At 38.5% G+C, this 27,972-nt stretch overlaps 5 protein-coding genes across 6 annotated transcripts; 2 read left to right on the top strand and 3 right to left on the bottom strand.

Moving 5' to 3' along the window:
• The first annotated feature begins 88 nt into the window (after window positions 1–88).
• Window positions 89–7,396, top strand: LOC103324824 (Guanylate-binding family protein). The gene is made up of 14 exons (XM_008226936.2): window positions 89–568; window positions 1,166–1,327; window positions 1,475–1,540; window positions 1,630–1,770; window positions 1,971–2,084; window positions 2,354–2,455; window positions 2,567–2,752; window positions 3,210–3,299; window positions 3,364–3,498; window positions 3,868–3,990; window positions 4,076–4,161; window positions 4,266–4,878; window positions 5,011–5,088; window positions 5,778–7,396. The coding sequence occupies exons 1-14, from the start codon at window positions 308–310 to the stop codon at window positions 6,822–6,824; spliced, it is 3,204 nt and encodes a 1,067-aa protein (XP_008225158.2). The 5' UTR covers window positions 89–307; the 3' UTR covers window positions 6,825–7,396.
• A 1,684-nt stretch (window positions 7,397–9,080) lies between these two features.
• Window positions 9,081–12,468, bottom strand: NAC073 (NAC domain containing protein 73). 2 transcript variants are annotated; one of them, XM_089048517.1, is made up of 4 exons: window positions 12,327–12,468; window positions 11,227–11,724; window positions 10,901–11,090; window positions 9,081–10,129 (listed from the first exon to the last, which is right to left on the bottom strand). In XM_089048517.1, the coding sequence occupies exons 2-4, from the start codon at window positions 11,368–11,370 to the stop codon at window positions 9,510–9,512; spliced, it is 954 nt and encodes a 317-aa protein (XP_088904643.1). In that variant the 5' UTR covers window positions 11,371–11,724; window positions 12,327–12,468; the 3' UTR covers window positions 9,081–9,509. The 2 variants fall into 2 exon arrangements, with proteins under 2 accessions (XP_088904643.1, XP_008225157.1); XM_008226935.2 differs by lacking the exon at window positions 12,327–12,468 and having other exon boundaries at window positions 11,227–12,277.
• Window positions 12,469–14,487: 2,019 nt separating this feature from the next.
• LOC103324822 (Protein kinase superfamily protein) lies at window positions 14,488–16,285 on the bottom strand. Its single transcript, XM_008226934.3, has one exon. It carries the CDS (start codon window positions 15,854–15,856, stop codon window positions 14,861–14,863), a length of 996 nt encoding a protein of 331 aa, XP_008225156.1. The 5' UTR covers window positions 15,857–16,285; the 3' UTR covers window positions 14,488–14,860.
• Window positions 16,286–18,863: 2,578 nt separating this feature from the next.
• LOC103324821 (HAESA-like 1) lies at window positions 18,864–22,657 on the bottom strand. Its single transcript, XM_008226933.2, has 2 exons — window positions 19,940–22,657; window positions 18,864–19,689 (listed from the first exon to the last, which is right to left on the bottom strand). Exons 1-2 carry the CDS (start codon window positions 22,650–22,652, stop codon window positions 19,298–19,300), a joined length of 3,105 nt encoding a protein of 1,034 aa, XP_008225155.2. The 5' UTR covers window positions 22,653–22,657; the 3' UTR covers window positions 18,864–19,297.
• Window positions 22,658–25,023: 2,366 nt separating this feature from the next.
• LOC103324847 (protein DMP7-like) lies at window positions 25,024–26,353 on the top strand. The gene has a single exon (XM_008226959.2). The coding sequence runs from the start codon at window positions 25,024–25,026 to the stop codon at window positions 25,651–25,653; it is 630 nt and encodes a 209-aa protein (XP_008225181.2). The 3' UTR covers window positions 25,654–26,353.
• The last annotated feature ends 1,619 nt before the right edge of the window (window positions 26,354–27,972 follow it).

The following is a 27,972-nucleotide window of genomic DNA, read 5'->3' as shown; positions in this document are numbered from 1 at the left end:
GCAAAGTTAGCTTTATTAACACGCTGTCGTTCCGCTTCGAGGTCCACCTCCTTCACCTACAAATACGAAAAAGCCCTTCTCATAACTCAATCGCCAGATTCATCGCCATGACAAACAGTCCCATGATCGTAATTTGACGCGCCCTCCGTCTCGCTCCTCTGTAAAGCCCAAAAACCTCGACCTCCTTTCCCTCCCCAAATTTTAAACCCTCGGCTCTCTCTCTCTCTGTTCGCAGTAAAGTGAAATAGAAATCTCAGGAGAAGCAAAGTTCGCAAGGCGAAATAAGAACCAGGAGCAACGTTAAAGCATGAGGAGGTTCTTCAGAGGAAGAGATGCTTCCTCCGATTCTTCACCTCCCACCCCGTCGTTCTCTCCCTCACCGTCGTCGCGATCGTCGGCGCCGGTGACCGGTCCGCCGAGGCCGATACGACTCGTTTACTGCGACGACAATGGAAAGTTTAGGATGGATCAGGAAGCGGTATCCATGCTCCAGCTCGTGAAGGAACCTATCGGTATAGTCGCCGTCTGTGGCCGTGCTCGCCAGGGCAAGAGCTTCATTCTAAACCAGGTAAAACTATCGTCCTTTTTGTCTCAATTTTCGGAAGAAATGATAGTGGAAACTTCTTCTTTTTTTCTTCTTTCTCTGGGGGTTTGTTTTTTGCTTGTGAAGTCTAGGGTTTATGATTGTACGAATTGTAGAATCTGCTTTCCGAAGGGAATTGTAGAGGACTAGGGAATTGCGTGAAGTGTATAAATTGTAGGCCTACTTCAGTTTTTGTGTTTTCGCTGCTGGAACTACCGTGTATTTGTTTCTGATTAATTCTCAGTTCTTGGAATTGTCATAGTTAACCTAAACCATCTTTTCCGCAACAATGTTCAAGTGTAATCTATTCTAATACATGGATGCATGTATTGTCCATGGGCAATATTGTTGTGTTAGATGCGAATTTTCATTTACATGTTCTTGCAACCAAAACTGGGGTGTGAATCATTGATTAACTTCAAGATATTAAAGTGGGGCCTAATGATTAAAACATTTACCTTTTCTGATCATCTCTCTCTCAATGAATTTCTGACCACTAAGCTTACTCTACTGTTGCTTCCCCACCAGTTCAATGTTGCTTTAAGTAATAAAGATATTTATGTTTGTATTTCTCTCTTGTAGCTTCTTGGAAGAAGTGGTGGATTTCAAGTAGCATCTACGCATCGCCCATGTACGAAAGGGCTATGGCTATGGAGTGCACCCTTTAAGAGAACTGCTCTTGATGGAACTGAATACAATCTATTACTATTGGATACTGAAGGAATAGATGCCTTTGATCAGACGGTTAGCATTCATTCCCTTACTTAGCAACATATTAGTGTCTACTTCTTTTATAATTATGATAATTTTCATTATCCATTCTACTGGTTTTGTAACCAATAAGACTTAATAAGCTGATTGTAGTACTTATGACTTACTTTCATCTGACAGGAAACATACAGCACACAGATATTTTCCTTGGCTGTTCTCTTATCTAGCATGTTTATTTACAACCAGGTTAGAAAACTTTTGCTGAGACTTTGATCCTTCCTCTTTGAATATGCTCTATAGTTTCTTCTTCATAATTTACTTTCCTTTTCTTTTAGATGGGTGGTATAGATGAAGGTTCACTCGATCGTATCTCTCTTGTCACTCAAATGACTAAACATATACGTGTTAAAGCCTCTGGAGGAACGACAGCTTCTGAAATTGGGCAGTTCTCTCCAATCTTTGTGTGGCTCTTAAGGGTAATTGGTTTTGAATTAACTTGTTTCTTTAATATTTGTGCCATCAACTACAATAATTATTGTAATCCTGTTATTCTTATGATAATGGTTCCTCTGTTGTGGTTATTTTGTTTGTTATCGTCATATGAATACATGGTGTATTTAGTAGAATATGTTATGTGGCTTTCCATTTGCGGTAATTTACATTGCCTTGGTTTCAGGACTTCTATCTGGATTTATCTGAGGATAGTGGAAGGATAACACCCCGTGACTATCTGGAGCTTGCTTTGAAGCCAGTTGATGACAGAAAAAGGGATGTAGTTGCAAAAAATGAGGTATTTATCTGGTTCTTCTTAGTTCGTTTGAGAAGATTTCTGCATATTTTATTTATCAGAGAGAGAGAGCAATCTTGACCTTTTATTTTCAAGGATTTGCGTGCCAATTCATACATGTATTGTTGAACTGGCATTATCTGCTTTTAGATATATGCTTGTTAGCCATTTATGACATTCTAGGCACATTGAGCACTGCTACTCTTGAATTATGTTATCTATGTCTGTTGGACTTGGAGGTGCTTATTCTACACTATGAATGACCAATATAGATACGAGCCTCCATTCGAGCTCTATTTCCAGATAGAGAATGCTTCACCCTTGTACGGCCTTTGAACAACGAACATGATCTACAGAGACTTGACGAAATTCAGGTCAGCAACTTACTGTTGTCTTTGATCTCTCCCTTGTTGGTCATGAACTCAAATTTGTTTCTTTCTTTATTGATATTTAGTTGTGTTGAAGGTTAAGTTTTTCTAATGCAGTTGGACAAATTAAGGCCTGAATTTAGATCTGGGCTAGACGCATTGACAAGGTTTGTTTTTGAAAGAACAAGGCCCAAGCAAGTTGGGGCAACTATGATGACGGGTCCAGTTCTAGTTGGCATCACACAGTCTTATCTTGATGCTCTAAATAAAGGAGCGGTGCCTACCATATCCTCTTCATGGCAGGTTTGTGTTCTCCTTGAACTGTCTTTTTGGGTGGTTTGCAGTAGGCTTTAAATTATTAGTTTTTATCCATGATAAGATTTTCCTTCTGTATAAAAGTTATAACAGAATTTTAGTTTCTAACTGGAAAAAAGTGGAAGTTTTGAATATCCAATAAAGGAGTGACCAACCAACTTGAATTAGATGTGCTATATAAATTTTGGTCTTGGTTAGTTTCTTTGTCTTGTTTCATTGAGGTTACATAAATACGTTGCCCTGTGTCTTATCTGGAGACAGTATATGTTGAAGTGGATGTTCTGTTTTCATTTTAAACTACAACAATGGAGAATACAATAATAAAATAACCCTTTTGGATCTCAAACTTCATACAGAATAGAGGTTCGATAAGAAACTGACTCTGAAACAACTCTGACTAAAAATTTCTGAGGCATCATGTGATTCTGTTAATCTTGCTCTCCAGAGTGTCGAAGAAGATGGGTGCCGAACAGCATATGATTATGCTCTTGAGGTGTATAAGTCCGCTTTTCACCGTCCAAAAGATCCCGAAGAAGTAAGTTGTTAATTGCGCCTTAATTATTGATGATTTTTCTTGTTTCTAATTCCAGATGTTGTAGGCTGCATTCAGGGAAGCGCATGAAAAGGCAGTTCAAAAATCATTGGCTGCATTTAATGATGGTGCTGTAGGGGTTGGTTCAGCAAGGAAGAAATACGAGGCGGAGCTCCACAAAAAGCTGAAAAAGGAGTTTGAGGTAGAGTACTAGATAAGACGAACTTTAGTTTTAGTAGGATGTGGGCGCAGTTAGAACTGAAGGGAAAAACAATTTGTTTTTCAATTGACCTCGGCCACTTAGAATCAAAGACACACCTAGAAGCAAAAGCACCCACACACATGCATATGGTGCATATACATGCACACTGTGCATATATTGAATATCTCTTTTCTTTTGAGATTGTATTGCCAGAATAAAAAGATCAGAATCTTAAGTGTTCTTGCCTCAGATATAATTGAATTCTTTGTGATAATAAATAGTTTGTTGACAGTATATATGGATGTGTATATCTTATTAGCTCATCTCTCATACACCGGTCTTATTTGTTTAAATTGGGTACTCATGCAGGATTGTAAAAGGAATGCATATATGGAGGCAGAGTTGCAATGTTCAAATTCTATACAAAGCATGGAAAGGAAACTGAGAATAGCTTGCCATGCTAGTGATGCTAATATTGATAATGTTCTGAAGGTAAGCAACAGTTGCTTGCCCCTGATGTCTTTTAACATTTTAATTGACTTTTTTTTTCATTTTCAACTGTGATTTTGTTTTCTAGGTTCTTGATGGTCTTCTAACCGACTATGAAGCAGCAAGTCATGGTCCCACAAAATGGCAGAAACTGACCAGTTTCTTACAAAAGAGGTTTGTCTGTTGTCTTTAATTTTTATCCATTTATAATTAATTATAATTAATTATTAATGTATGAGTGCATATTAATGTTTATTGCATGCAATCCAAATTCACAGTTTGGAAGGTCCAATACTTGACCTTGCCAAGAGACTGATTGACCAAGCTGGATCAGAGAAGAGTACCCTCATGTTGAGATGCCGCTCAATAGAAGATAAGTTGGGGTTACTGAACAAGCAGCTGGAGTCTAGTGAGAAGTCTAAGTCTGAATATCTGAAGCGTTATGAGGATGCTATCAACGACAAGAAGAAGTTAGCTGATGAATATATGGGCCGCATTAATAACTTACAGAGTAATTCCAGCTCACTGGGTGAGAGATGTTCTAGCTTAGTTAAAACATTGGATTCTGCAAAGCAAGAATCCTTAGAGTGGAAAAGAAAATACGAACAGGTCATATCAAAGCAGAAGGCTGAGGAAGACCAAGCTAGTTCTGAAATTGCAATTCTCAAGTCCCGATGCAGTGCTGGTGAAGCAAGGCTGGCTGCTGCTCGGGAACAGGCTCAGTCTGCTCAAGAGGAGGCTCAGGAGTGGAAACGCAAATATGACATTGCTTATAGAGAAGCAAAAGCTGCTCTAGAGAAGGCTGCAATTGTCCAAGAACGTTCGAATAAGGAAACACAAAAGAGAGAAGATGCTTTGAGGGAAGAATTTGCTAGTAGTTTGGCTGAGAAGGTGATCCTCTCTTTCTGTCTCTCTCTCTCTCTCTCTCTCACACACACACACACAGAGGCACCTAAATGCATACTCCAATTCTCTAGTTTCCTATGGATTTTTTATTTGTTTTCCTTGTCGATAAATATTTAGGAGGATGAAATAAAGGATAAGGCGGCAAAGATTGAATATGCTGAGCAGTGCTTGACAACTCTAAGACTAGAACTGAAGGTGAGTTTGAATCTTCATACTTTGTTAGAATCTTTTATGTACCCTTCTCTCTCTCTCTCTCTCTCTCCTCCATTTGCAAGTGGAAAACACGCATGTCATAAATTGCCGCATCATTTGGTTAGAATCTTGTACTTGTGTCATAAATTGCCACATCAAATGGTTATGCAGTGTTGTGTGTATGCTTATTGATACACACTGTTGGGAGGTTAGCAGTTGGGTTAATGGCATGTGATTCAGTCAGAAAAATACATTTGGCCTGGGAAACTGCTCTTACATATTCAATGGAGCAGCTTTGGAGGGTTAAATTTTACTATATCAGGAGCCTCATTTTTTGTCTTGGAAGTTTTTCATGGTCTTTGTTTTCCACTTGTTTATAATTTGATTATCTACAAGCTTTTTTGGTATAGATAACACATATCATCTGTCTGCTATTTTTTTGGGTGCTTAGATCAGATTTGAACTTAAGACCTATACCTTTTAGCCACCCGTCCCAATGCCAGTTGAGCTAAAGCTCATAGGCATTATGTAAAACATCAATTATCCGAAGTAGATAGAGCCCTATGGAAATCATTGAAATTTGGATAAAGAAGAATCCTTATTTTGCACATATTTGCTTTTCTTTTGTGGTTTCTTTTCAACGTATGTATTTATCAATGGTGTGGTACTTGACTATTACACATTCTTTGCAGACTGCCAAATCGAAAGTAGATAGTTATGACACTGAAATATCATCGATGAAGCTTGAAATCAAGGAGTTAAGTCAAAAATTAGAAGCTGCAAATGCCAAGGCCCACTCATTTGAGAGAGAAAAAAAGATACTGGAGCAGGAGAAGATCTATCTGGGGCAGAAGTACGAATCTGAAATAAAAAGACTTGATGAAGTCCAAGAAAGGTGTAAAATTGCTGAAAAAGAAGCCACAAGAGCGACTGACATTGCTGATAAAGCACGAGCGCAAGCAGATATTGCTCAAAAGGAAAAGAGTGAGATGCAGAAGCTGGCAATGGAAAGATTGGCCCAAATTGAGAGGGCTGAGAGGCATATTGAAACTTTACAAAGGGAAAAAAGAGACTTGGATGATGAGTTGGAGAGAATTCGTGTATCAGAGATGGGAGCTCATTCAAAAGTTGCTCTGCTGGAGGCAAGAGTTGAAGAAAGAGAGAAGGAAATAGAATCACTATTAAAATCAAATAACGAGCAGAGAACTAGTACTGTTCACGTCCTTCAAGGCCTCCTGGACAGTGAGCGTGCAGCACATGCAGATGCAAACAATAGGGCAGACTCCCTGTCTCTTCAGCTACAAGCTGCACAGGCAAAACTTGATTCACTCCAGCAAGAGTTGACTTCTGTTCGGCTGAATGAAACAGCACTGGATAGCAAGCTAAAGACTGCTTCCCACGGGAAACGCTCGAGGGTAGATGACTATGAAATGGGCATGGACTCCGTTCAAGACATGGAGATGAGTGACCGGATTGTAAGAGTAAATAAGAGGTCTAGAAGTACTACTAGCCCTCTAAAGCGCACACAAGCTGAAGATGGTGGTTCGGTATTCAAGGGAGATGAGGATACCCGCAGTCAGCAAACTAACTCGGAAGACTATAGAAAGTTCACTGTCACAAAAATTAAGCAAGAACTCACAAAACATAATTTTGGTGCCCAAGTGCTGGATATGAGAACTGGTGCTAGCAAAAGAGAATGGCTTGAACTGTACGAGAGCTGTATGCTTCAGAAATCATGACCAGTTGAAGCTCTTGTGCAGGAGGGTAATGTATAATCTACACAGGTAGTCGTCGCCCTGAATTAGTTCAGGACCTAGCTAGCAAGAGCTTCAAGTTCCCGATGGTTTGGTTTTATGATAGATCTCACCAGAATTGGTGCAAAAACTATCTGTTATTCTAGTGTAACTACAAAATGGTTGAAATATTAGTGTTTTAGGCTACTGACATCAGCTGCTCGTTAGGTGACCTATCGGTAATTTGCCTATATTTATGTTTTCTTTTTAATTTTCGTCTCCCTCCAAGAATTCCACGTGTGGGCATGTTGTTTTGGTGTTGCTTGCAGTGGTCTACCATGCGCCTGTATGGCGATCTATTATGTGTTTGTCAGCTAACTTCTTTGTGTTTTGTGGGCAAAAACTTGGTAGTGTATTGCTGTTTGAAGAATGAATTGTAAGTCCAGGTGCCGGGTAGGTTTAGTTTCATTTTGTGCTGTGTGTGTTGTTTAATGATAATTTTTAGTTTCTTTTGGTGCTCTTGCTGCTTGGCATACAATTATTTTTTAAAAAGAGTGTTAATTTTATTTGTTATTGAATATCGAGTGTTCAACAACTCAAGTCAGTATTTTGCAAACTAATAATGAAAAGCAGTCCAGAAACAGATAATATGATTTATTTCCTCCTAATTTCATTAAAGCATAAATACTTGACTAATGGAATTATAGAACCGATTCATGATCAAACCAATTTATTCAACTTTTGAAAATTCCTGTCAACCAAAATGAATGATGAAATACTTGACAAATTTCCTACTGCTTTCTCTCAATGGCTGCATGTATGATGAAATATTTGGCACGTCCATTGTCATAGATATTACTCGTATACAACCTTGCCCTGTCTGTCCCCGTGGTCTTCCAAGACCTACTACACCTTCTTAGGCGCTATTTGGTTCATGGAATGACTTTGAGGATAAATCACTTTCATGTCATTTCTCAAGAGAGAAATGAAGACTCGTTTTCCATGTTTGATAATCTTGGGAAAATAATCAAGAAATACCACTTTATTTTCTTTAACATGTTTGGTTTGTATATGAATGTAAAACAAAGTTTATTTAATTTTTCAATTATATCCAGTGGCGGATCTGTGCAAGCGCAAGGAGGTGCACATGCACCTCCGGTCACCAGAAAACTCCATAAGAGCTGCTGGAGTTGCACCTCTGCTCGGACTAGAGAAGCACGCAACCTGTTCGATGAAATGTGCAAGAGATCTGGTTCTGCGCTGCTGCGCAATTTTTTTTTAATGAAGCCTGGTCAAAACGACATCGTTTTGGACTAGGATTTAAAAATACAAAAAACACACACACACAAAACCAGATGGGCCATTTCATGGGCTTCTATAGGGTTTTAGTTGGGTTTTGGGTTTTAATAATTCATCTTACTTAATTGGAGTTTTAATTAAGAGTTGTCTTTATTTAATTGAGTTTTGGGAATTCATTAACATCACCCAATTTCATCAAAGTGTGTATGCATCAAAGTAAGTCAGATGCATATATATTTTTTCTTGAGCAAATGCCAATTTTGTTTAATTTTTTTTTTTTGAGCTCTTAGCTTTTAAAAATTGCACTTCCGCTGAAAAATTCCTGGGTCTGCCGTTGATTATACCCATATGAAATATAAATTTTGTTTGCATTGAATGCTATATTGTAATTCTAAATTGTTAATTAGGACACTATGATCATGAAAAATGTGTACTTAATGTTGTCTCATTTTTCCAAACTTTCCCATAAGAAGAAAAACAAAACCGAGAATAACTTCATTTTCCCCCTTACTTTCTCATGTGCAAAGCAATGATTTCTCATGCCTGGATTTACCAGACATGGAAAAACAATTGATTTCCTCTCCCCAAGCCTCCTTTCTCATGAATCAAACATGGGAAATGCTTACACATTAGACTCTTTAACTAGGTATAAGCTTAGTTGAATGTGTGACTCAAATTCCCAGTCACAACGTGTCTTGTAACATATCTAATTCTTTTATAGAAAATATTTCCCATTATAAAAATATTGGCCAACAACTCTAAGTTCTATTTCCCCTCACGGTTTTCTTCTTCATGTAAAACCTTTCTACTTTTATTTATTTATAAAATCTTTATTATAGCAAGTGTGCAAGATGAGTGGTAACCCTGAACTCCAACCGCAATAACAACGGAGTTTTACTACAAAGTATATGCACTTTCATGAACAATTTTAAGAGAATAGTACTTAATCCACAGAGCAAATCATAAACCTAATGATAAAACTCACGTGTCGTATCAGACAAATTAGATATACAAGTTTGTATAATCATGTCTGTACAGTTCCAAAAGAAAAGAAAAACATCATTATCCTATCTAATCCCCGATCAACTGGTCATCATAAACTTCAGGATCACAGTATAATATTAATATAAGTAGTTAAACATATCCAATATAATTTTGTGTGTATGTATAATATATTTTTTTTTTGGTTATAAAAAATCTCAATCTTGTAATAACTTATTTGATCATCATGAGTAGTAAAACTTTTACACAGCAACACCAACCACCACCACCATGAGAGAGTCATTGTCATTGCTGCCCTAGCTATATATAAAGCTACCTCAACTGAAAAAGCTCTTCCGTCCATATCCAATATCCAATATCCAACATCCAACATCCATGGCCACCCATGGACTATTTTCTCTCAAGCTTTCCTTTGCTTGCATCTGCAGTTAATCGAATAAACGAAGACCCGTCACCTTGGACAACTAAATTCGGGATTAGTTGAGGTGGGCTTTCTCTATTATGTCCCCCCTGGTTATGAAGATTATGGTGATCATAATTAATAAAACCTCCTCCAGGATTATAATACTCCACAAGGCCAGCCTTCTTTGCTATAGGAAGAGGATCATGCCCATGCCCACTTCTTATATTCACACCTTTGTGGTGATCAAACATTGGAACATCTTTGATGCTTGAACCACATTGCCTGGGCTGTGTTTGGTAAAAGACTTTTGAGACCACCAGCTCCCCATCTTTCTCTTCTTCATTGTTGCCAAGGTGGTATTGGTGCATCACCCAATTGGTCTTTTCGGGCTTCCTTTGCCTTCCGTAGTTGGTGTAGAGGACCAGGATCTTCTTGAAACCCTTAACTGCTCCACCAACAAGGACTGGCCTTGTCTTTCCTGTCTTGTGCCACCTCGTCTCGCTTCCATCTTCTTCGGTGTGAACCTTCCTTCGCTTTCGAGTCCCGGTTGTGTATGCCTTGGAGGGCCGGTGAAAGAAGTGCCGGATTTGTCCATCTTTGTTCACTCCTGCATGGACGTCAGACAGGATGTCCAAACAAAATGTGTTGCATTTTTATCACTTGGAGAGAATTGTAATTATAACTTGTAAGTCACATACACATTGAGAGAAATTGAAGATATCGACATATTGAAAACGCAATTTGAAGGGTAATTAAGTAGAACAAATTAGTCCATAAAATGCCAGATGGAAATTAAAGATTTAACATGCAAATTGAGCCAAGGAATTTTAACATGGAGGTTTACATGGTCTATATATATAAGAGAACCGAGGCTCTATATCTATATCTATATATGCGATTGCGTTTGGTGTTAGGATCCATATATGCATAGCCAACCTCTATGCATTCACATGCAAATAACATGCTTGAAAAGAAAAAGTTAAGAAACACAAGCATACCAAATTGAATGATTTAAGAAGGAGAAGCAAGCAAACCCATGTGCTGGTTATATGTTTGTTTCAATTGTGACATCTAAAAATAGAGACGTACATACCTCCCAAAAAAAAAAACAATATTCTTTGGGAAAATGAAACAGGTGGAAAATATAAAATCTCAAGTATCTTTCAAAAAAAGAAAAAAGAATAAGTATCTGTGAGTCTCTTTGGTTAAGTAGTCCCAATCCCATACAATTACGATTTGAATACCAAGAAATTAAACCTGTCAAGTTTGGAATCAAATGAATGAGAGACGCCCGTGATAATTAGTGTCTTCATTATTGTTTCTAGATAGGGTTAAAAATAAAAAGTTTTCCAAAAATGAAAATAAAAATAAATATTACCTGGTAGCTTTTCTGGGTGAGTATAGCAAATCCCATTCTCCCCCTCAAGGGTTGGTATGAATTCATCAATGAGAGGATGAAGCTTTCTGGTATCAGACAGCACTTTTGCCTCCAAGTGTTGAAGAATTTCTTGGTCAGTTGGATCAAATTTCACCCCTGCTGGTAGTCCAGGCAAATCATGAATCCCTGCCTAAAACATCACATAAACAAAAACAAAAACAAATCAAAACTTAATACCAAACAATTCATTCATGTAATTAATTAAAAATCATATGAATTAAAATTTAGTTCAACAAAGAACTAAAATAAGTTATAAGTTTAAATACCTGGTCTTGGAATTCTATGTGGTGGCCACAAGAGGGGCATGTTATGTTCCGAAATTCGTTATTGTTATGAGAAGGAGGAGGAGGGGGAGGAGGGGTGATAATCTGAATGGCCCTCTCGTCGTCTGAGTCATTGCACCATGTCATGATCTCTCTGCCGTTTTTGCTCTGAGGCTCATCCCAAACCCCAAGCTTTCTTGTAATTTCCTCCACCTCTTCCAAATACACACAACTCTTTCTCTCTCTCTCTCTCTCTCTCACACACACACAAAATTAAGCAAACCCAAAAACAAAAACTGAAAACACTTAAAGCAAGCAAAGCAGACAAGCAAACCAAGCTTGTCACTTTTAAACCACGTTTTCCTTAACCACTTTTTTGCTCATCTTCTTCTTGAATATTGATGTTTGAGACGGAATAATAGTATTGGAATTTGATCTTTGTCCCATTTGATCTTTTTTCTCCTCCTGCTATGATATTATTATCTCTTTGCGAAGAACCGCCTCCATAAAAAATGAGATAGGGAGAGGGAGAGAGAAGAGAGAGAAGTAGAACAAAGGTTAGAGAGCTAGTTAAGCTATAAAATAAAGAACGGAGAGAGGAATGAATTTTCTAGAAATAGCAAAGGTTGCTTGGACGTCAAGTTTGGTTTTGCTTCTGTATATACGCTTGCACAATAGAATCCATGTAGTCTTATAGCTAATTGGTCGCCTTTTTTATTTTTATTTATTGTGTCTTTCTGCCTGTCTAAAACAAGTGTTCAAATTATAAATTACAAAAATTACTTAAGGAAGTTAATTATAAACAAGTAAATAACAAACCTATTAATTGTTAAAACACAGAAAAGAAAAGAAAAGAAAAAAAGAAGGGTGGCTAGAGTGGAGAGGGGGCAACCTGATTCTAAGACGTTTTACCTCTTTAGAGAGAGAGAGAGAGAGAGAGATAGGGTTTGGGTTTGGGGTTGGGGTTGGGACTTTAGCTGCAGTGTCAACCTAGAGTGTCCCTAAAGATATATAAATATATACATTTCATTTCACAGAGACACCTACATACGAACCAACTCAAAATCAAACTACATATACTTATATTTATACAAAATACCAACCTCTGTTCTGTTGTATATATTCCCCATTTCTCCCTTTCTTCACGTAGACTTCTTATGTCAAGCAAAGAATCACTGTCTCCTTCTCCTCTCTCTCTCTCTCTCTCTCTCTCTCTCTCTCTCTGAAAGAAAACAAATATTTAAGAAAAAGAAAACAAGACATCTTCAGATGGAGAGGTGGTTGGATGGAGCTTTTGATAAAAATGCCTTCTGTCTCTGCAGTAATTAATCAATGTTATAAATATTGTGATGTATTATGTCAAGCGCGCGCTGCAAATCATTTCGTAATCACTCTTGTTAATTTTGGAAAATTAATTATGCAGATCCTTTTCAATGTATGTAACAACAAATAAATCAGAGAATTTGGTATGCGGACATGTCACTTTTGGCTTAGGCTGCACGACTACGAGTCTACGATTTTCACCGTCATATATATATATATTTATTTGATTTTAGCAAACAATCCACTACATCCGTCTCCATTGCCAACTGCTGCAACTTAACCATACCAATCGCCATATGCCACGTCAACGCTTTGCCAGATGGACTTGTCTTACTGGCCGTTGCAACTAGAAGAGAAGGACATGATTGTAGAGGGTAATTGCTTTGCCCCGCGTGTATATTTCTTGTACCAGCCGACATGTACATATCTGAGCTTCTTAGAGAAGCCACGCAACAGAAAGCTTAAGCATGAAGCTTTACCCTTTGGGATATTTTGTTTTTGTTATCAGTAACGTATGGGTTAGGGATTTGGGACTTTGTCAAGTTGTTTCCCGATGTGGAAAGGGGTCTCCTCTTCTACTTGTCCGTCATTTTGTTTAGACATCACCTTTAATATACTTTGTTTTTACATGTCAATAATTGCGTGCCTCATATTATAACACATGAATTGATAACATCACGGTATAAACGATTTACTGATTCAAAAATTTCTTGTGTGCGGGAAACTTTATGGTCCGCTACTGACATTAAGGTCATAGTCAAGTCTATGAATATATATATATATATATATATATATTTTTGGATAAGAAAATACAGTGAAACTGTTCATAATGAGAACAATTGCACAGAATCAACGACTTTTGCACCATCTGGGTTACTTTTGGGAAGCAATTGCTTTTTACTATTACATGATGAAAATACATTGAAAAAGGTACACCAATTGTCAATGTAAATTACCAATTCGTCAATTGAAGATGACAAGGAGACTTGACTTGGATTAAGACTAATAGTTTTTTTACTTCTTCTTCTTCTTATTTTCTAGGAGCCTTGATGATATGGTTGTTAAGGAGGAATTAAATAATAAATGTTGATCGTGAGAAATATTCTTATAAATCATTAATTTATCATCGAACAATAAAAATAATGAAACTTTTTTTTTGGCTTTTCCTTTGGATTGTTTGTTGAATTGTTATTGTTTTTCCAACCCATTGAGCTGCCATTACCACAAGGAGCTTCAGGAAAGGCCTCTTAGTCCAGACACATCGAGCTCACTGGCCATGCTAGGGAGTTTGCAAAGCCCAACTCAGGCCCAATACTTCAGCTCTGAGTCCATCTTTCACATGTAGCATGGGCCGTCAGCCCAAGATGTCGATGAGTTTTTTATTTCGGGTAACTCAACGAAACAACTAGCCCAAAAGACAACCAAGTCCATAAAATAAAAGCAATATCTTAAGAGATCGACATCGCGACACTTTGAGATTCAAGATGCGATGTCTTAAGGTTCACGCGATGATATCTTAAGGTTTAAGACTATTGTTTTCCCTTGTTTAATTTTTGAAAAATAAATGGATACATTTTACTCATTCAAATTTGTTTTATTTTTTACGCGCGTTTTGTCACATTCTACCCATCATTCCTTGTCGGTAGTTCTAGCGGGATGTTGACATTAATTGTCTAACCGTATAATTTGTGGATAAACCTCAACTATAAAAAGAGGGGATTAGAGATGAAATTTTTTGTTTTTCACCCCTCAGATGCTGCCAAAAGACAAAGTATATGTTACATAAAATAAATTTATGGAATGGACATAAAGTTTTCAGCGTGACGGTTGAGAACACCCAACCACCATACCATGAATATACAAATGTGACCACTTGATTATTGAAAGAATATATATATATATATATATTTATTTATTTAGCCATGATGTTTAGTCAAATGATGAGGCAATGACAAGCGATAAAACACTTGACAGAGAAATTGATTGAAAGAGAGAGAACAAAAAATTGGGTCCCTTTCGGCACCAACAGATCTCAATCAACACGGAAAAAAGATCAAATTCACAGCCCACGAGACAAACAAAACCCACCGTCCCTCCCACCTCTCATTTCAAACATTTCTTTCCACAAACCCCACCTTCATACATGCAATGCAAGCTATAACTCACAAGTGTGAAAACTATACGTTGAAACTCTAATGTGGTGCCCAATTCTCGGTTGGTGTGGTGCCCAATTCTCATCATTTACTAATCACAGCAACTTTTTTAGAACGGAAATTCATGGCTTTCCACTTTTGACTTCTATGAAAATCCCAACTCAATCCATCTCCAAGTTGCTCAAGATAGTTGCCACTTGACAAATTGAAGGCCTGCTTTTTCTGGAATTTCCAACACAAGCAGAAGCAACTTTTGCCAATCTGACAAGAGCCCTAATATCAACAGGAATGACAAGTCCGGGGTCCAAAAGCTCACTAATTCTCATTTCCTTAATCAGTGGCAATGCCCAATTCACAAGCCTCCCCTCCTCACATAACCTCCCGCTCAAAAGCTCTAACAAAACAATCCCAAATCCATAGACATCACTTTCCTTGCAAGCACCACTTCCTCTCCAATACTCATCATCCACATACCCAACTAGACCTCTCTTCTCTTGGGGTGCCAAAAATGAAAGCCCATAATCACAAATCCTTGCACAAAAATTTACATCTATCAAAATGTTCGAAGCCTTTACACACCCATGTACTATATTTGGTGCCACTCCTTCATGCAAATACTCAAGCCCTTTAGCTGCCCCTGCTGCAATTTTCAATCTGTGGTTCCAATCTAACAAAGATGCCCCCTCTGGGTTTTGATGCAGATAGAAATCTAAGCACACCATACCTACAAACTCCATCACTATGATTCTCTCACCTGGCCCTTCTGAGTAGCCAATTATTGGTACCACATTAGGGTGCTGAGCTGAAGAAATTGATCTAAGTATTCTTGAAAATCCAAAACCAGCATTGCTCAAAACATGCCTAGAATGGATTCTTTTCACTGCTGCTATCTCCCCTTTCTCAAATATGGCAGCATAGACAGTTCCCAACCGGCCCTCGCCGACGATCCTACGATGATTGAAACCATCTGTGGCAGCATCTATATTGGTTAGTGGATACACCTGAGCACTAGGCTTGATTGGTGTCACTGTTTCTTGGGATTGAACTGGCTTTTTCTTGCAAAGGAGGAGGAGACTAAGGACAACACCAAGAACAACAACAGATGTGGAAAGGAGGGCTATGACAAAAAGATAGGCAATATGTTCACTGTGGTTCATGTTTAAAAATGGCTGCTCTGCTCTGCTCTGATCTGATCTGATCAAATTGAGTGGGAAAAAAGGGAAGAGAGAGGAAGAGGTTGGCTAGTTTATAAAGGTGGAGTGTGGAAATAGGCTTACATATGTATATATATGACTTTGAAAGCTGGAAAGATCACAAACTAGATAAACTAGATTTTGAAAAGAGATGGGAAAGAAAAAGATAGCATCTTCTTTGAAAATTGTGGTGGATTGGTAAGAAACTTGGAAGTCTTGGTCTTGTTTAGTTATGTTGGTTCATGGTTGGCCTCCTCCTCTAATTTTTCAAACAAAGCTGATTGCAAGTATAGATTAAAGAAAACTTCTGGAAAACTAAAGTATAAATTATGGGATTTAATTAAATATTCTGTTGCTTTGTCATGCTTAGCTCTTTATGATAGTGGTTCCTTCCTTGCTTCCTTAATCTCTGCTAACAGAGACATTTAGCCATGTCAAGAGCTGAGAGAATTAAATATCTCAAATTTCTAAAACAGTAAGTGACTCACCAATCCATTTGGTTTGGGTCATCCACTAATCCATTATTTTTCATTTGTTCTTGTCTTGTTTGGCATAAATAAACAAGTGAGAAGTTAAAAGATAGCGGCACAGGTGAGAAAGGAAGGGCTATATGGTTGCTAGCCCAAAATCAGTTGAATATTTGTATCAAATGCTTACCAAGAAGTAAAGCTTTTGAAAGTGGAATTCTCAATCAGAACTTGAGCAGGATTAGATTGTGCCTATGATGATTTGTTTATGTTAAATGAAATTTTAGTAAATTCAATTACGTGTGACGATTACAATTAACTTAACAATGAAAATAATACCTCAAAATTGTACAAACTCGTACTCAATATAAATATCACACTTGTTGAATCATCATAACTTATTTAGGCTCGTTTGAGACTGCTTCTTCATAAAGCGCTTCTAAATTTTTTGGCCGAACGAAGTCATAAGTGCTTTTGGTTGTCAAAAAACACTTTTAATCTCATTAAGTAGTGTAGAACCACTTCTACGGTCTAATACACACCATTTAAATAGTCATTTGTCAATAGTTGTAGTGAGTATGTGTTCATATTGAAAGAGATCGTTGATTTTGATCCATAACGCCATTTTAATAATTTTTCAACTGAGAATAATGCTTGGATAAATCAGTCTTGTCAAGAAGCTTTTCCTTCTTTCGTTTTTATTTTATCCCCTTGTTTTCTTGATTTTACCAAACAATTCGTGAACCCCTTCCTAAAATAGGAGAACCTAACCAAGAGTTAATTCAAGACTGAATAATTAGATATCTTGATAGGACAGCAGAAATATAATGCACCATAAAACAATCAAAACAAAATTATTTACATGGTGGAGGTCTTAATATTTTTTATTTTATTTTATTTATTTAAGAAATTCTTTGCTAGGCAAATGTTCTTATCAACTCTCATTTTGAGAAGGCCCAATGGTCCAGTAAATATGATATATTTTATGGGCTCTATCAGGCCCATTTTAAGAGAGTAAAAGAATAATCATTACGAATTTATAAATATTGACTAACCATTGCGGATTTATAAATAATTTTTTGTTTTTCGTTAATTCGTAATTTTCTTTATGAGATTGAAAAGTGTGTTAATTTGATGGGTTTATGCTGGAACTGATAAGTAGATGTTAGGTGTAGGAATTTGTTAAAATTTGACTAAGCAAGCAACCATTAAAACTAAATAATAAAGTAACAGGTAAAACCATGCACAACATGCACAACTGCACATTGAAATTGATCGTTCATAAATTGTTGAAACAAGTACTAGCTCGTCAACTCAATAATTAATTAGTAACTAACCTGTAAATGCTAACCTATATCTAAAATTAACCCAAACTCAGAGCCAGTCCACTCACAAAGCCTGCCCCAACAACTCGGTCCACACCACACCTACCTCAGTAAATGTCCTCGTCACTTTATTATGCCTACTGCATTTTTCTCAAGTTGGGTTGGGAAAGGACGGAATCGAACTTGAGAAAGAGAAATGTCGCTAGACTAATAATAGATAGTAATATAATAGGTTTAAAGTTGGATTGCCTAAGCAACAAGCTAGTAGAAAAAAAGAGCAAAATTTACTCAGAGGAGGTGGGGGTGTGCATTGATGCAGTAACTAAATGTGATGAATAAAGTTAGGAAGGGATGTTGATCAGTTATATACTCTAATAACTGCAGAGACCTACATCTGCTCTCTTGGCCCTCTTGGACAGTGTCGCATTGATGTAAGGTTGAAAGTGGAACACAGATTTGGAATTTCTTCACAAGATGAACAACTCACAATTTACTACGCATTTGCTGGGAACACACAGTTTGGGCAGTGTACCCTTAAAAGCTACTCAAGTATATAGATATAGATATAGGGTTTGCTTGCAATGTCAAATATTCGTGGGCCATATTAAATAGACTGGCCAGGCCGATGTGGGCATATACTAATGATAGCTCACCGTAGGAGCAGACCTCTGTAAATTTTCCTCTTTGGCCACCCTTGCATAGATTATGGTTACACACCAGACCTTCTGATTGAGCCATTTTTTAAGCTTTAACTAGATCTTCCTCTGCTGGGCAATCAAAACCACCACCAACTACCAGACAAAATCACAACTTTGAATAGCTCTCTCTCTCTCTCTCTCTCTCTCTCTGTTATGTTCCTCCTCCTAAACGAGAGGCATTCATTTTCCTATTAGAGTCAAGTACAGCAAAATGAGAGGCAGCACAGTCAAGGGTCACTTTTCACTTAGTTGGAATTGGACCCAGGAAGGAGAGCCAACTCTTACCTAACTACCTTATTAATACTAATAGACAGGCTTATAGCTGTCTTCTGCTTATATGAATGAATCAAAGTAATCTAATCATAAAGGAGGTTTTTTAAATTAAAAAAAGTCACTGCAGAGAATAGTAAAAAATATTTAAACCTGCAACATTGTCTTAGGCTCACACAGCAAACCAAACCAGGTGTACAATCGCAAAACATTGTCACAAATCACAATTCATTAAAGTATATTACTAGCTACAAGGGTTGCTCATAAATGCCAGAATTCCCATTTCATATATCACCTGAGTGAGATTTCAGAGACAAATCACAATCACTAAACAGTGTATACATCACTTTCAAGGAGGTCTGCCATTGCAGCTTGCTGGTAGCTACTTAAACTTAGCAGATGAAAAACTTTAGTGGTTAATCAATTTTTACAGTATAGAACCTCATAACTTTCCTCTTTCTCGAAAAGAAATTCCTCTCAATATTCTCTTCCCTCCTTGCTTGCTATGAGATCAAAACCCACGGGGGGGTGAAAACGATTTGGGAAGTTAGCTTTCAAAAAAGCTTCAAAAACTGATAAAATAAAGCTTAGATATAAAACTTCCCCCATAACCAATGCTTTGCAACAGGCCATATATGAAACTTCTCAAGCTACACTTCCATGATCTGAGGTATCTTCATAGTAGTAGGGTGACAATTTCCCCTCTTTTTTGGCAGTCTGGGGATGTTTCTCTGTGCCCACTTCTTGCAGCAATTTCACAACCCTTCTCATAGATGGACGATTAATTGGGAGAGGACTGGTGCAGAGGAGGCCAATATTGAGGACCTTGCAAACTTCTTCCTTATAACAAGAGTCAAGTTTGGGGTCAATTACATGGTCCACTCCTTTCTGGTCCAAAGTGGTGCAGACCCACTTCACCAAGTCCTTTTCTCCGAACTCTGGATCAACTGGGAGTCTTCCAGTAACCAATTCCAGAATAACCACACCGAAACTGTAGATATCACTCTTTTCATTCACTCTGAGGGTGTAAGCATACTCTGCAGCAAGATTACATTTACAGGATTAGAATACTAGAATAATATTTTTAACTAGACAATATGAAGGTGATGGGAGATATTGGCAAGAGTTTTGAACAAATATCGTGCACCACACATTTCTCTTCAAGAATGATGGAGCACAACACAATCAAATTTCAGCATCAAAATCTAAACTTTCCACAAGAAGATGAATACAACATAAATTCGAGAGAATTTTATCTGCAGTTTGAATAGAAATTTACTCACTGACCTGGAGCAATGTAACCACAAGAACCTGCAATGACCGACATAGATTTAGGTCCTTTCCCAGTTGCATCAACCACCTTGGCTACTCCAAAATCTGCCACTCGTGCTCCGAAATCTCCATCCAACAAGATGTTGTTTGATTTCACATCTCTATGAACAATTGCAGGAGCACAATCATGGTGCAGATAAGAAAGCCCCTCTGCAGCATCAAGAGCTATCTTATACCTTGTAGGCCAATCCAGCAACCCTCCTTTACTGCTATGCAGCAAATCACCAAGACTACCGTTTGGCATGTACTCGTAAACCAAGAGCTTGCAGTCCCTAGCAGTGCAACAACACCAAAGCTTCACAATGTTTTTGTGCCTAATCCTCCCCAAAGTGTCAACCTCTGCCTCAAAGCCATCGTCTTGGACCCAACCTTTCTCAACATCGTCATTCTCGCACTCCTTTACTTTCCCTCTCCATAGCTTCTTCACCGCAACAACCTCTCCACTGGCTAGAACAACCTTGTACACTTTACCAGATGCCCCAGTGCCAATCACATTATCTTCATCAAGGCAATCCAATATCTCATACTCACTAAAACCCAGTTTGTGAAACGACATCAAAGTCCATTTCGACTTGTCGATAGCTCTGTTCGCCTTTTTGAAGTTCTTGTACTTCAAGTAAAACCAAACCACACCCACAACAAAGACTAAACCAGCTAGAATGAAGATGCACCTCAGCAACCATATATACCCCTGGCTTTTCACCTCGGCTCTGCAATCACATAACCCTTCCAAATCTCCACAAAGACCAGGGTTTCCCAAAAAGCTATTTTTGTAAATTTCCTTAGCAAAAAGAGGCGGGAGCTCACCCGAAAGCCGATTGTCGGACAAATTGAACACATTGAGTCTCATATTCTGCAACCCAACTGGGATTCTCCCGGAAAGTCGATTCCGGGAAAGATCAAGGTAATTAAGCACCGTTAAGTTCCCAATCCCATCTGGGATTTTCCCAGAAAGCTGGTTATTTGCCAAATTGAGCTCGTTGAGCTTCGTCCAAGATTGGATCCCATTTGGGAGCTCACCAGACAGTTCGTTATTGTGAAGGTCCAGTGTTCCAAGCTGCCCAAGTCTCACTATGCTCTGTGGCAAAGGCCCACTGAACCCATTTTCGGCACCAGAAAACGCCATAAGACTCTCGACCCCTCCAATCTCCTCCGGTATCGAACCCGTGAACTTGTTCTTCGCTATAATTAAAAGCGAGAGGTTCGCCGCTCCGGCAATGGTCTTCGCTATCGGCCCAGAAAGCTCATTCTCAACGAGCTCCATCAAATACACGTGAGGCAGCCCCCAAAAACCCACAGGAACTTCCCCATTTAACCGGTTGTGACCCAATCGGACCCGGGTCAAGCTGTGACACTCACCCAAACTTGCCGGAATCTCGCCGGAAAAAAAATTGTGTATCATCAGAATCTCTTCTGTTTGTCCCTTCTCGCAAAGAGTCGGCGGGATGCTACCCGAGAACTGGTTACTCGAAACGTCAAGCCATTTCAGCGGCGAGTTTTTCCCGAGATTTTGGGGCAACTCGCCGGTGAGTTTGTTTCGGAAGAGTCTAAGCTCGTACAAATTGGGCGAGTTCGCAATGCTCTCGGGCAAGCTCCCGTCGAAATTGTTCTCGTAAAGGTTGAGACTTTCGAGCTGCAACCGACACAACTCGTCCGGAATCTGCCCACTCAGCTGGTTCATGGACGCGTCGAGCAGCCTCAGCCGGGTCAAGTTCGACATTCCGGGAGGCAACTCTCCGGTCAACGAGTTGTTGTAGAGCTCAATCTGAACAACGCTGGTCAGCTCACTGAGCGAAGCCGGAATCGTGCCGTTCAAGTCGTTGATGGCCAGGTCCAAATCGGTGAGCTTCTTGAGTCGACCCAGCGAGTCGGGAATCTCGCCGCGTAAGTTACACTCGGTGAGCCAGAGGACCTCGAGGTTCGTCAAGTTGCCGAGCTCCTGCGGGATCGGACCCGGATGAAACGGGTTGTAAGAGAGGTTGAGCATTTTGAGGGTGGAAATGTTGCCGAGGAACGGCGGGATGGTGCTGTCGAAGAGATTATAGACCAGAGAGAGGACCTCGAGTTTTTGGAAGCGGCCGAAAGTGTCAGGAATTTCTCCGGAGAAATTGTTGCCGGTGAGGTCGAGGTACTTGAGGTTGGGGAGGTCTGGTAGGGTGCTGGGGAGCGCACCGGTGAGGAGGTTCTGAGCGAGGTCGAGGTGCTCGAGATGCTGACACGTGGAGAGGGAGGGGGGGAGGGTGGAGTTGATGGAGTTGTTGTAGAGAGAGAGGAAGGTGAGGTTGGGGAGGCGGCAGAGCACGGTGGGGAAAGGGCCGGCGAGGTTTTTGCTGGAGAGGTCGATGGAATGAACGACGTTGGAGGTGGCGTCGCATTTGACGCCGAACCAGGAGCACGGCGTGACGTCGTGGTCGTTCCATGAAGAGAGGGTGGAGTCTGGGTCGTCTAGGGAAGTTTTTGAAGTGCTGGAGGTAGAGGCCTTCTTGGTTGACAGAAAGGGTTGGGAGTGGGGAGAAGAGGAGGGACAGAAGGAGAGGGAGGAAGAGAAGCATTTTCGGTGATGTTGTTTGCTTCTAGAAAGAAATGCGAGTGAGGAGTGAGGAGGAGTAGGGAAGGGTGTGTGTTTGTGTTTGTGTTTGTGGGGTGACTGTTGGGTGGGTGTGTTCATATATGTGAAGTGGTTTTTGAGTAAAGAGGGAAAAGTAATTGATTGTGTTGGGAACTTGGTAGAAAAATTATGAGGGAAGGCTCTCAATTGATGACTACATTTTTACTTTCTTCTTGTCTATGAAACATTTTATGAAATATGTTTTCTTGTGTAGTAAAACATAATTCATCTCAACTTTCTCTTTTCTTTTTCTAACTTTTAGAGACAGAATAATTTTACATAATTTTTAGAAATAAATATGTGAGTTTTACTTTTTTTTTTATATCCAATTAATCTAATTTATAACAACGGAGGTTCGAATTCGAACTCAAATCTAATTAATCTAATTTATAACAATGGAGCTCCGAATTTGAACTCAGATGTAAGGAAGCGGAGGTACGCTCATTGCCCCTAACCAAGATTTTTATTATAACAATGTAACATAAGAACTCACCATAAAAAATGAATTTGTATGCAAAATACAACACTTATTATTCATTTAAAAATAATAATAAAATATTTAAGTAGGTTACGAATGATACTAGTGATAAGGTTGAACGGTCAACGACTAGAAATCTGGAGGTGAAGACGTCGACCACGTCGGTCTCTCCGAGGTGCGATGGGGATTGACGGTGATGGAGGGCTGAGATTAATGGCCTGGATTAGACTAATACAGTCTAATTGGTAGAATGAGACAGGCAGTTACGAAAATTCACGTTTTTTGAATTTTTTTTATTTTATTTTTAATTTAACACTGCAAGTCTGAAAAGAGGAAGCTCGCACAAGATTAGCGTGATCAGGGTGTGTCTGGGTTAACGCTTCGGATCTGGAGCCTCTGCTTGGATTTTCTCAGTCAGGTTCTAACGCTTGAGGCTTGAGTTTGTGGTCGTCTTGCCTGACGGTTTATGGATGGAGGCAGCGACCGTGGCGGTCGGAAGCTTGGTTTTGCAAAGAAAAGCCGACCGTCAATTTGCAGTCCATGAGAGAAAACGACATTCCCATAATGAGGATAAGCCCAACTCACTTCATCTCATTATTTTATGTTAAAATTATTTATTTTTTCCTTTTTTCTAGACCCATATCAATCTTTGTTTTTCTTCAATTAAAAAAACAAAGCCATTGCCCCTCTATAATAATTTAAGGGTTCACTCATGGCATACAAATCACAAGGTATAATTGCAGACCGGATCTAACTAGTAGAAAAGACATTGACTTGTAGATTGGGGGTTTCATATACAAATTTCCCTAACATTTTATAATGTGCGTGTGTAAGAAACATCCTCCCTTATTATTACTTTTTTTTATTTAAAAAAAACCAAAAATACGTTTTCAGCTATTAATTGATAGCATGGAACAACGTAACATATCTATAGGTTATGAGATCTCGCCATCTCAGCCAAATAGAACAATGGCATGTTGCTTGTTCATGTTTCTTATTTTAAGTCTATTACTCTTTAGGAGTTTACTGCACTTTTTATTTTAATTTTTATGAACTCTTTACGAGTTAGCTGTGTTTTGTATTATAGTTTTCAGCTGCAATACAGATCTGCCATTTCTGTCGTTGCACGGTGGAGATGTAGTGTTAGTCTGAGTACAAGTCCTTCTAGATGTTGAATCAGGAGTTGAGTATTTGTTGGTTTAGGCTTAATTCTCTCCATGTCAAATCAACATGTAGTTTTTTTTTTGTCACTAGAGACGTCATACCCATTTTGGCTATTTTATTGCTTTATACTTTGATATGTTTCATCAATAATTACCATCGTTTTTTTCTCAAAAAGAACTATCGCATAAAATGTGGTAAGACATTATTGTTAATTCAAATGTGTGTGTGTGTGTGTTTTATTATTTATTTATGTAGCATGGATACATATTTTACTTAATTATCAAAATAAGCACCATGAAGCATTAGGCTGGTATAAATTAAATTTGTTTTCCATGTTCATTTAGTAATGCGAACGTTATTCATACTCGATCCCGTCCATTCAATCTCAGCAAACCCTAACCCTAACCCTTCCTACCTAGATCCCACAACAACCAATCAAATGAAACTCCCTAACGTAAATTAATTTGTACAACAGTTACTAGAAGGCCAGAGTTATGAAAAAAAAGCAGTTGATCAACACTCCATCCATCCATCCCTAAAAATTAACCATTTGCTCGCTAACACCAAACAGAAAAACAAATCCCATTGCTAGCATAATTATCTTTTTGTTATAATCTCCATTTCACTTTCCTTAACCATATATATTCCAATATTCCATAATCACAAAGCACACGGTGAATCAAAGTTTAAGAAGAACACACAAACCCTAGCTAATGAAGAATCAATCTTGAGCCAATCTCATACAGAAATAGAACTCATATATATATATATATATATATATATATACACATGGCTGCACCTGCACTTCAAGAAACATATGAGCAACCACTGTTGGAAAATAATGCAGCATCAATTGAGCCAAAACCGCCAAAAACCCCAGCACAAAAGGCCATTAGAAAGACCTTTAAAGGCACAGCCCATCTGTCCAATCTTCTTCCCACCGGAACGGTCCTCGTTTTCCAAATGTTCTCCCCGGGTTTCACACGCCAAGGGCAGTGCCCTACCCCCATCAACAAAACCATGACGCTAGGGCTACTAATAGTCTGCAGCCTTACCTGCTTCCTCTTGTGCTTCACCGACAGCTTGAGGGACGAACGGGGCAAGGTTCGATACGGGTTGGCGACTTTTAAAGGGTTGTGGGTCATCGACGGGTCGAAAGTCGCCATTGCACCGGAGGAGGTGGCCAAGTACAGGCTGAGATTCATTGATTTCTTCCATGCCTTGATGTCCATATTTGTATTTGCTGCACTGGCTTTGGTTGATCAGAATGTTGTAAAATGTTTCTACCCCAAGCCGTCGGAGGAGGGCAAGCAGCTTTTAGCGGCGTTCCCTGTCGGAATTGCTGTTGTGTGCAGCTTGTTGTTTGTCCTGTTCCCCACCAAGCGTCACGGAATTGGCTTCCCTCTCTCTCGTAGCTAGAGAGAACTCCGGATCACATTCACTTTATTTGTTAATATTTTTACTTCGACACTCTTTTTTTTTTTAATTTTATAGCTTTTTTTTCTCATCTCTCCCATTGCACATCATAAGATGATAGATGTGGAGAAATATATATGAAACAAGGAATAAGTAAGTTTTTCTCCCGGCTATGAGATATGGTGTCCCCAATGTATATGTCCTTATTTTTCAAACTTCCATTAAAAATATAATAAAGGGCATGTTTTAGGAAAACCAATTAACAACCCAACAAATTTGGGATTGAAGTGCAATTACCAACGGCAAAGTTGAAAGTTGGTTTTAATTAATTATAGTTTAACGTCCAAATTTATTGCTAAATTTGACCACAGAAAAAAAAAGGTTTAGGTAGGGGTTAAGAAATCAGTCCAGAAAGGAAGATTTTGTTGGGGTTAGGTGCCGTACACGGTGGAGATCAGTCCGTATATTCGTTATTATGCTTAGCCATTGGTCGTGTCCAAAAGGGTAAGACTATAAATCAGGCAAAAATTGTATCTATTACAGTAGCTTACCAAACCATCTGATCAATCTGGCGCCCAAGATTCGGTGGAGATTTCATCGGAGGGCCAGAGGCAGAGGAACAGTTTGCATCACTTGAAGAACCAGCGGTAGAAAATGGAAACTCCAGTCTCCAATTGACCTTTCTGTGCTGCCTAATGTCCAAGCTTTTGGGAATATGTGCTCTCTCTCTCTCTCCCCACACAACAGTCAAAGACACATGTTTACAATTTTTCAAAGTTAAAGGAGGGAATTTTCAAACTTCTCAATTCTTGGGTTATGGGATTTGCAAAATGACCCTTACTTCCACCTTTTTTTTAAATTTCTTATAACTAGCATTTTTGTATTTAGTAATAGCAAAATCCCTACAAAATGATAAATAAACCAGAAGTGATATGTTCAAAATTAACTTCTCACACTTCTCGTGAACTCGCAAATAACATATAAAGTTAGTTTTTTTTTTTAAACATAAAACAAATTGTGAATTTAAACGTCTGAACTCTAATATTAGTACGTAGAAATGCTACTCAAACTTACGTAATAAATACAAGCAATTCATAGTTAGTTGTGTTATGTGTTTGTCAAAGCATAAGTGAAATTGTAGGGACTCATAATTTTTAGTCATATAGCAATTATCTCGTATTTACTATAAGCAAGTCCATTTTGAACCTCCACATCTCGAATAAAAGAAATGAACAAAATCAAATACATGTTTATATGAGGAAACTTTTCCCATGCAACAAACAATTGTGTAAAATTGCTGGGTAGATAGTAAAAGAAAAAAAAAAGGTTTTTGAAAAAGAAAATCCCAAACTATCAAGGGATAAGCATGTAAATTTACAAGTCTACATATAAGGGAGACAGATTTTGTTCCATTGGAGAAGGTTAGTGAGATGCAGACATTGTACCTACAAATAATGCAGAAACTCTAGTTCACGATGCAGAAGGGGAAGGATTAAATAAGAATGGGACGAATAAAATTACACCAAATCATAAATAGTGTAAAATATATTGGGGTAGTTCCAAAATTTTCCATTTTTGTCTACATCTTTCTTCTACTGTTTAATGTTGTCACGCTCCCCCACCAATTTCTTGGCATTCTTCACTAATCATCGTCGTTTTCTTTTGGCCAAAAGTGGATGAGTTTAGGCCACAAAGCAGGTAACCAGACACCAGCCATGGTAAAATGGTCTAGCTCTTCTTTGGGTCCTACTCTTCCTCGGGGTGGCCCACACGTGGCCTTTGCTTTTGCTGCCAAACGCAGAACATTTTAACCCCATGCGCGCCAGTGTTTCTCCCACTGACAATTCGACAAGCATGGCACACACTTTGTCGAGCATAACCTGCTATTCGGTACTTAAAAAACTTTCTTATAACGGGAATAACAATGTTTTGCTATATCCGACTTATATCATAATGATATGTAAAAAAATAAGCCTACATGCCCTTGTGTTATTAGCCGAGTATAACAAAAAATGTTATCTCAGTTGCATGAGAGTGTTTCTCCTGAAGTACATTTATGTGCATATGTTATAATGTTATCAAATAATAGAATTAAATAAGGAATTTGTGTAATTTATATTGATAATTTAAGAACATAACATATTAAAATGACATCATGTAGCAGTTAAAGGGGATCAACCCAACATATATAAAGTGTTCTTAGCTTCTTGGACTTTCTTAAATGATTGTAACTTGATGGTATTGAAGTTATTGGGGATGGCAATGCCATTATTTGCTTGTCTTTCTGGATACCCAGATGTTTGTGAATTCGCATTGCATAAG

This window comes from Prunus mume, linkage group LG3 (assembly GCF_029339155.1).
Source record: "Prunus mume cultivar Tortuosa linkage group LG3, ASM2933915v1, whole genome shotgun sequence".
In the NCBI taxonomy this organism is placed as follows: Eukaryota; Viridiplantae; Streptophyta; class Magnoliopsida; order Rosales; family Rosaceae; genus Prunus; species Prunus mume.
The sequence above is the reverse complement of the archived record's forward strand: the minus strand, read 5'-3'. Positions and strand labels throughout refer to the sequence as shown.

Bases quoted from the DNA above. Each gene is read 5' to 3' on its own strand.
- LOC103324824 (XM_008226936.2), top strand. From the start codon at position 308: ATGAGGAGGTTCTTCAGAGGAAGAGATGCTTCCTCCGATTCTTCACCT. The intron at 1,771-1,970 runs GTAATTGGTTTT...CCTTGGTTTCAG, and splicing joins TCTTTGTGTGGCTCTTAAGG to GACTTCTATCTGGATTTATC. The intron at 3,991-4,075 runs GTAAGCAACAGT...TTTGTTTTCTAG, and splicing joins ATATTGATAATGTTCTGAAG to GTTCTTGATGGTCTTCTAAC.
- NAC073 (XM_089048517.1), bottom strand. From the start codon at position 11,370: ATGACATGGTGCAATGACTCAGACGACGAGAGGGCCATTCAGATTATC. The intron at 11,091-11,226 runs GTATTTAAACTT...GTGATGTTTTAG, and splicing joins ACATAGAATTCCAAGACCAG to GCAGGGATTCATGATTTGCC. The intron at 10,130-10,900 runs GTAATATTTATT...ACGTCCATGCAG, and splicing joins TCACCCAGAAAAGCTACCAG to GAGTGAACAAAGATGGACAA.
- LOC103324822 (XM_008226934.3), bottom strand. From the start codon at position 15,856: ATGAACCACAGTGAACATATTGCCTATCTTTTTGTCATAGCCCTCCTT.
- LOC103324821 (XM_008226933.2), bottom strand. From the start codon at position 22,652: ATGAACACACCCACCCAACAGTCACCCCACAAACACAAACACAAACAC. The intron at 19,690-19,939 runs GTCAGTGAGTAA...ATCTTGCTGCAG, and splicing joins TTGTGGTTACATTGCTCCAG to AGTATGCTTACACCCTCAGA.
- LOC103324847 (XM_008226959.2), top strand. From the start codon at position 25,024: ATGGCTGCACCTGCACTTCAAGAAACATATGAGCAACCACTGTTGGAA.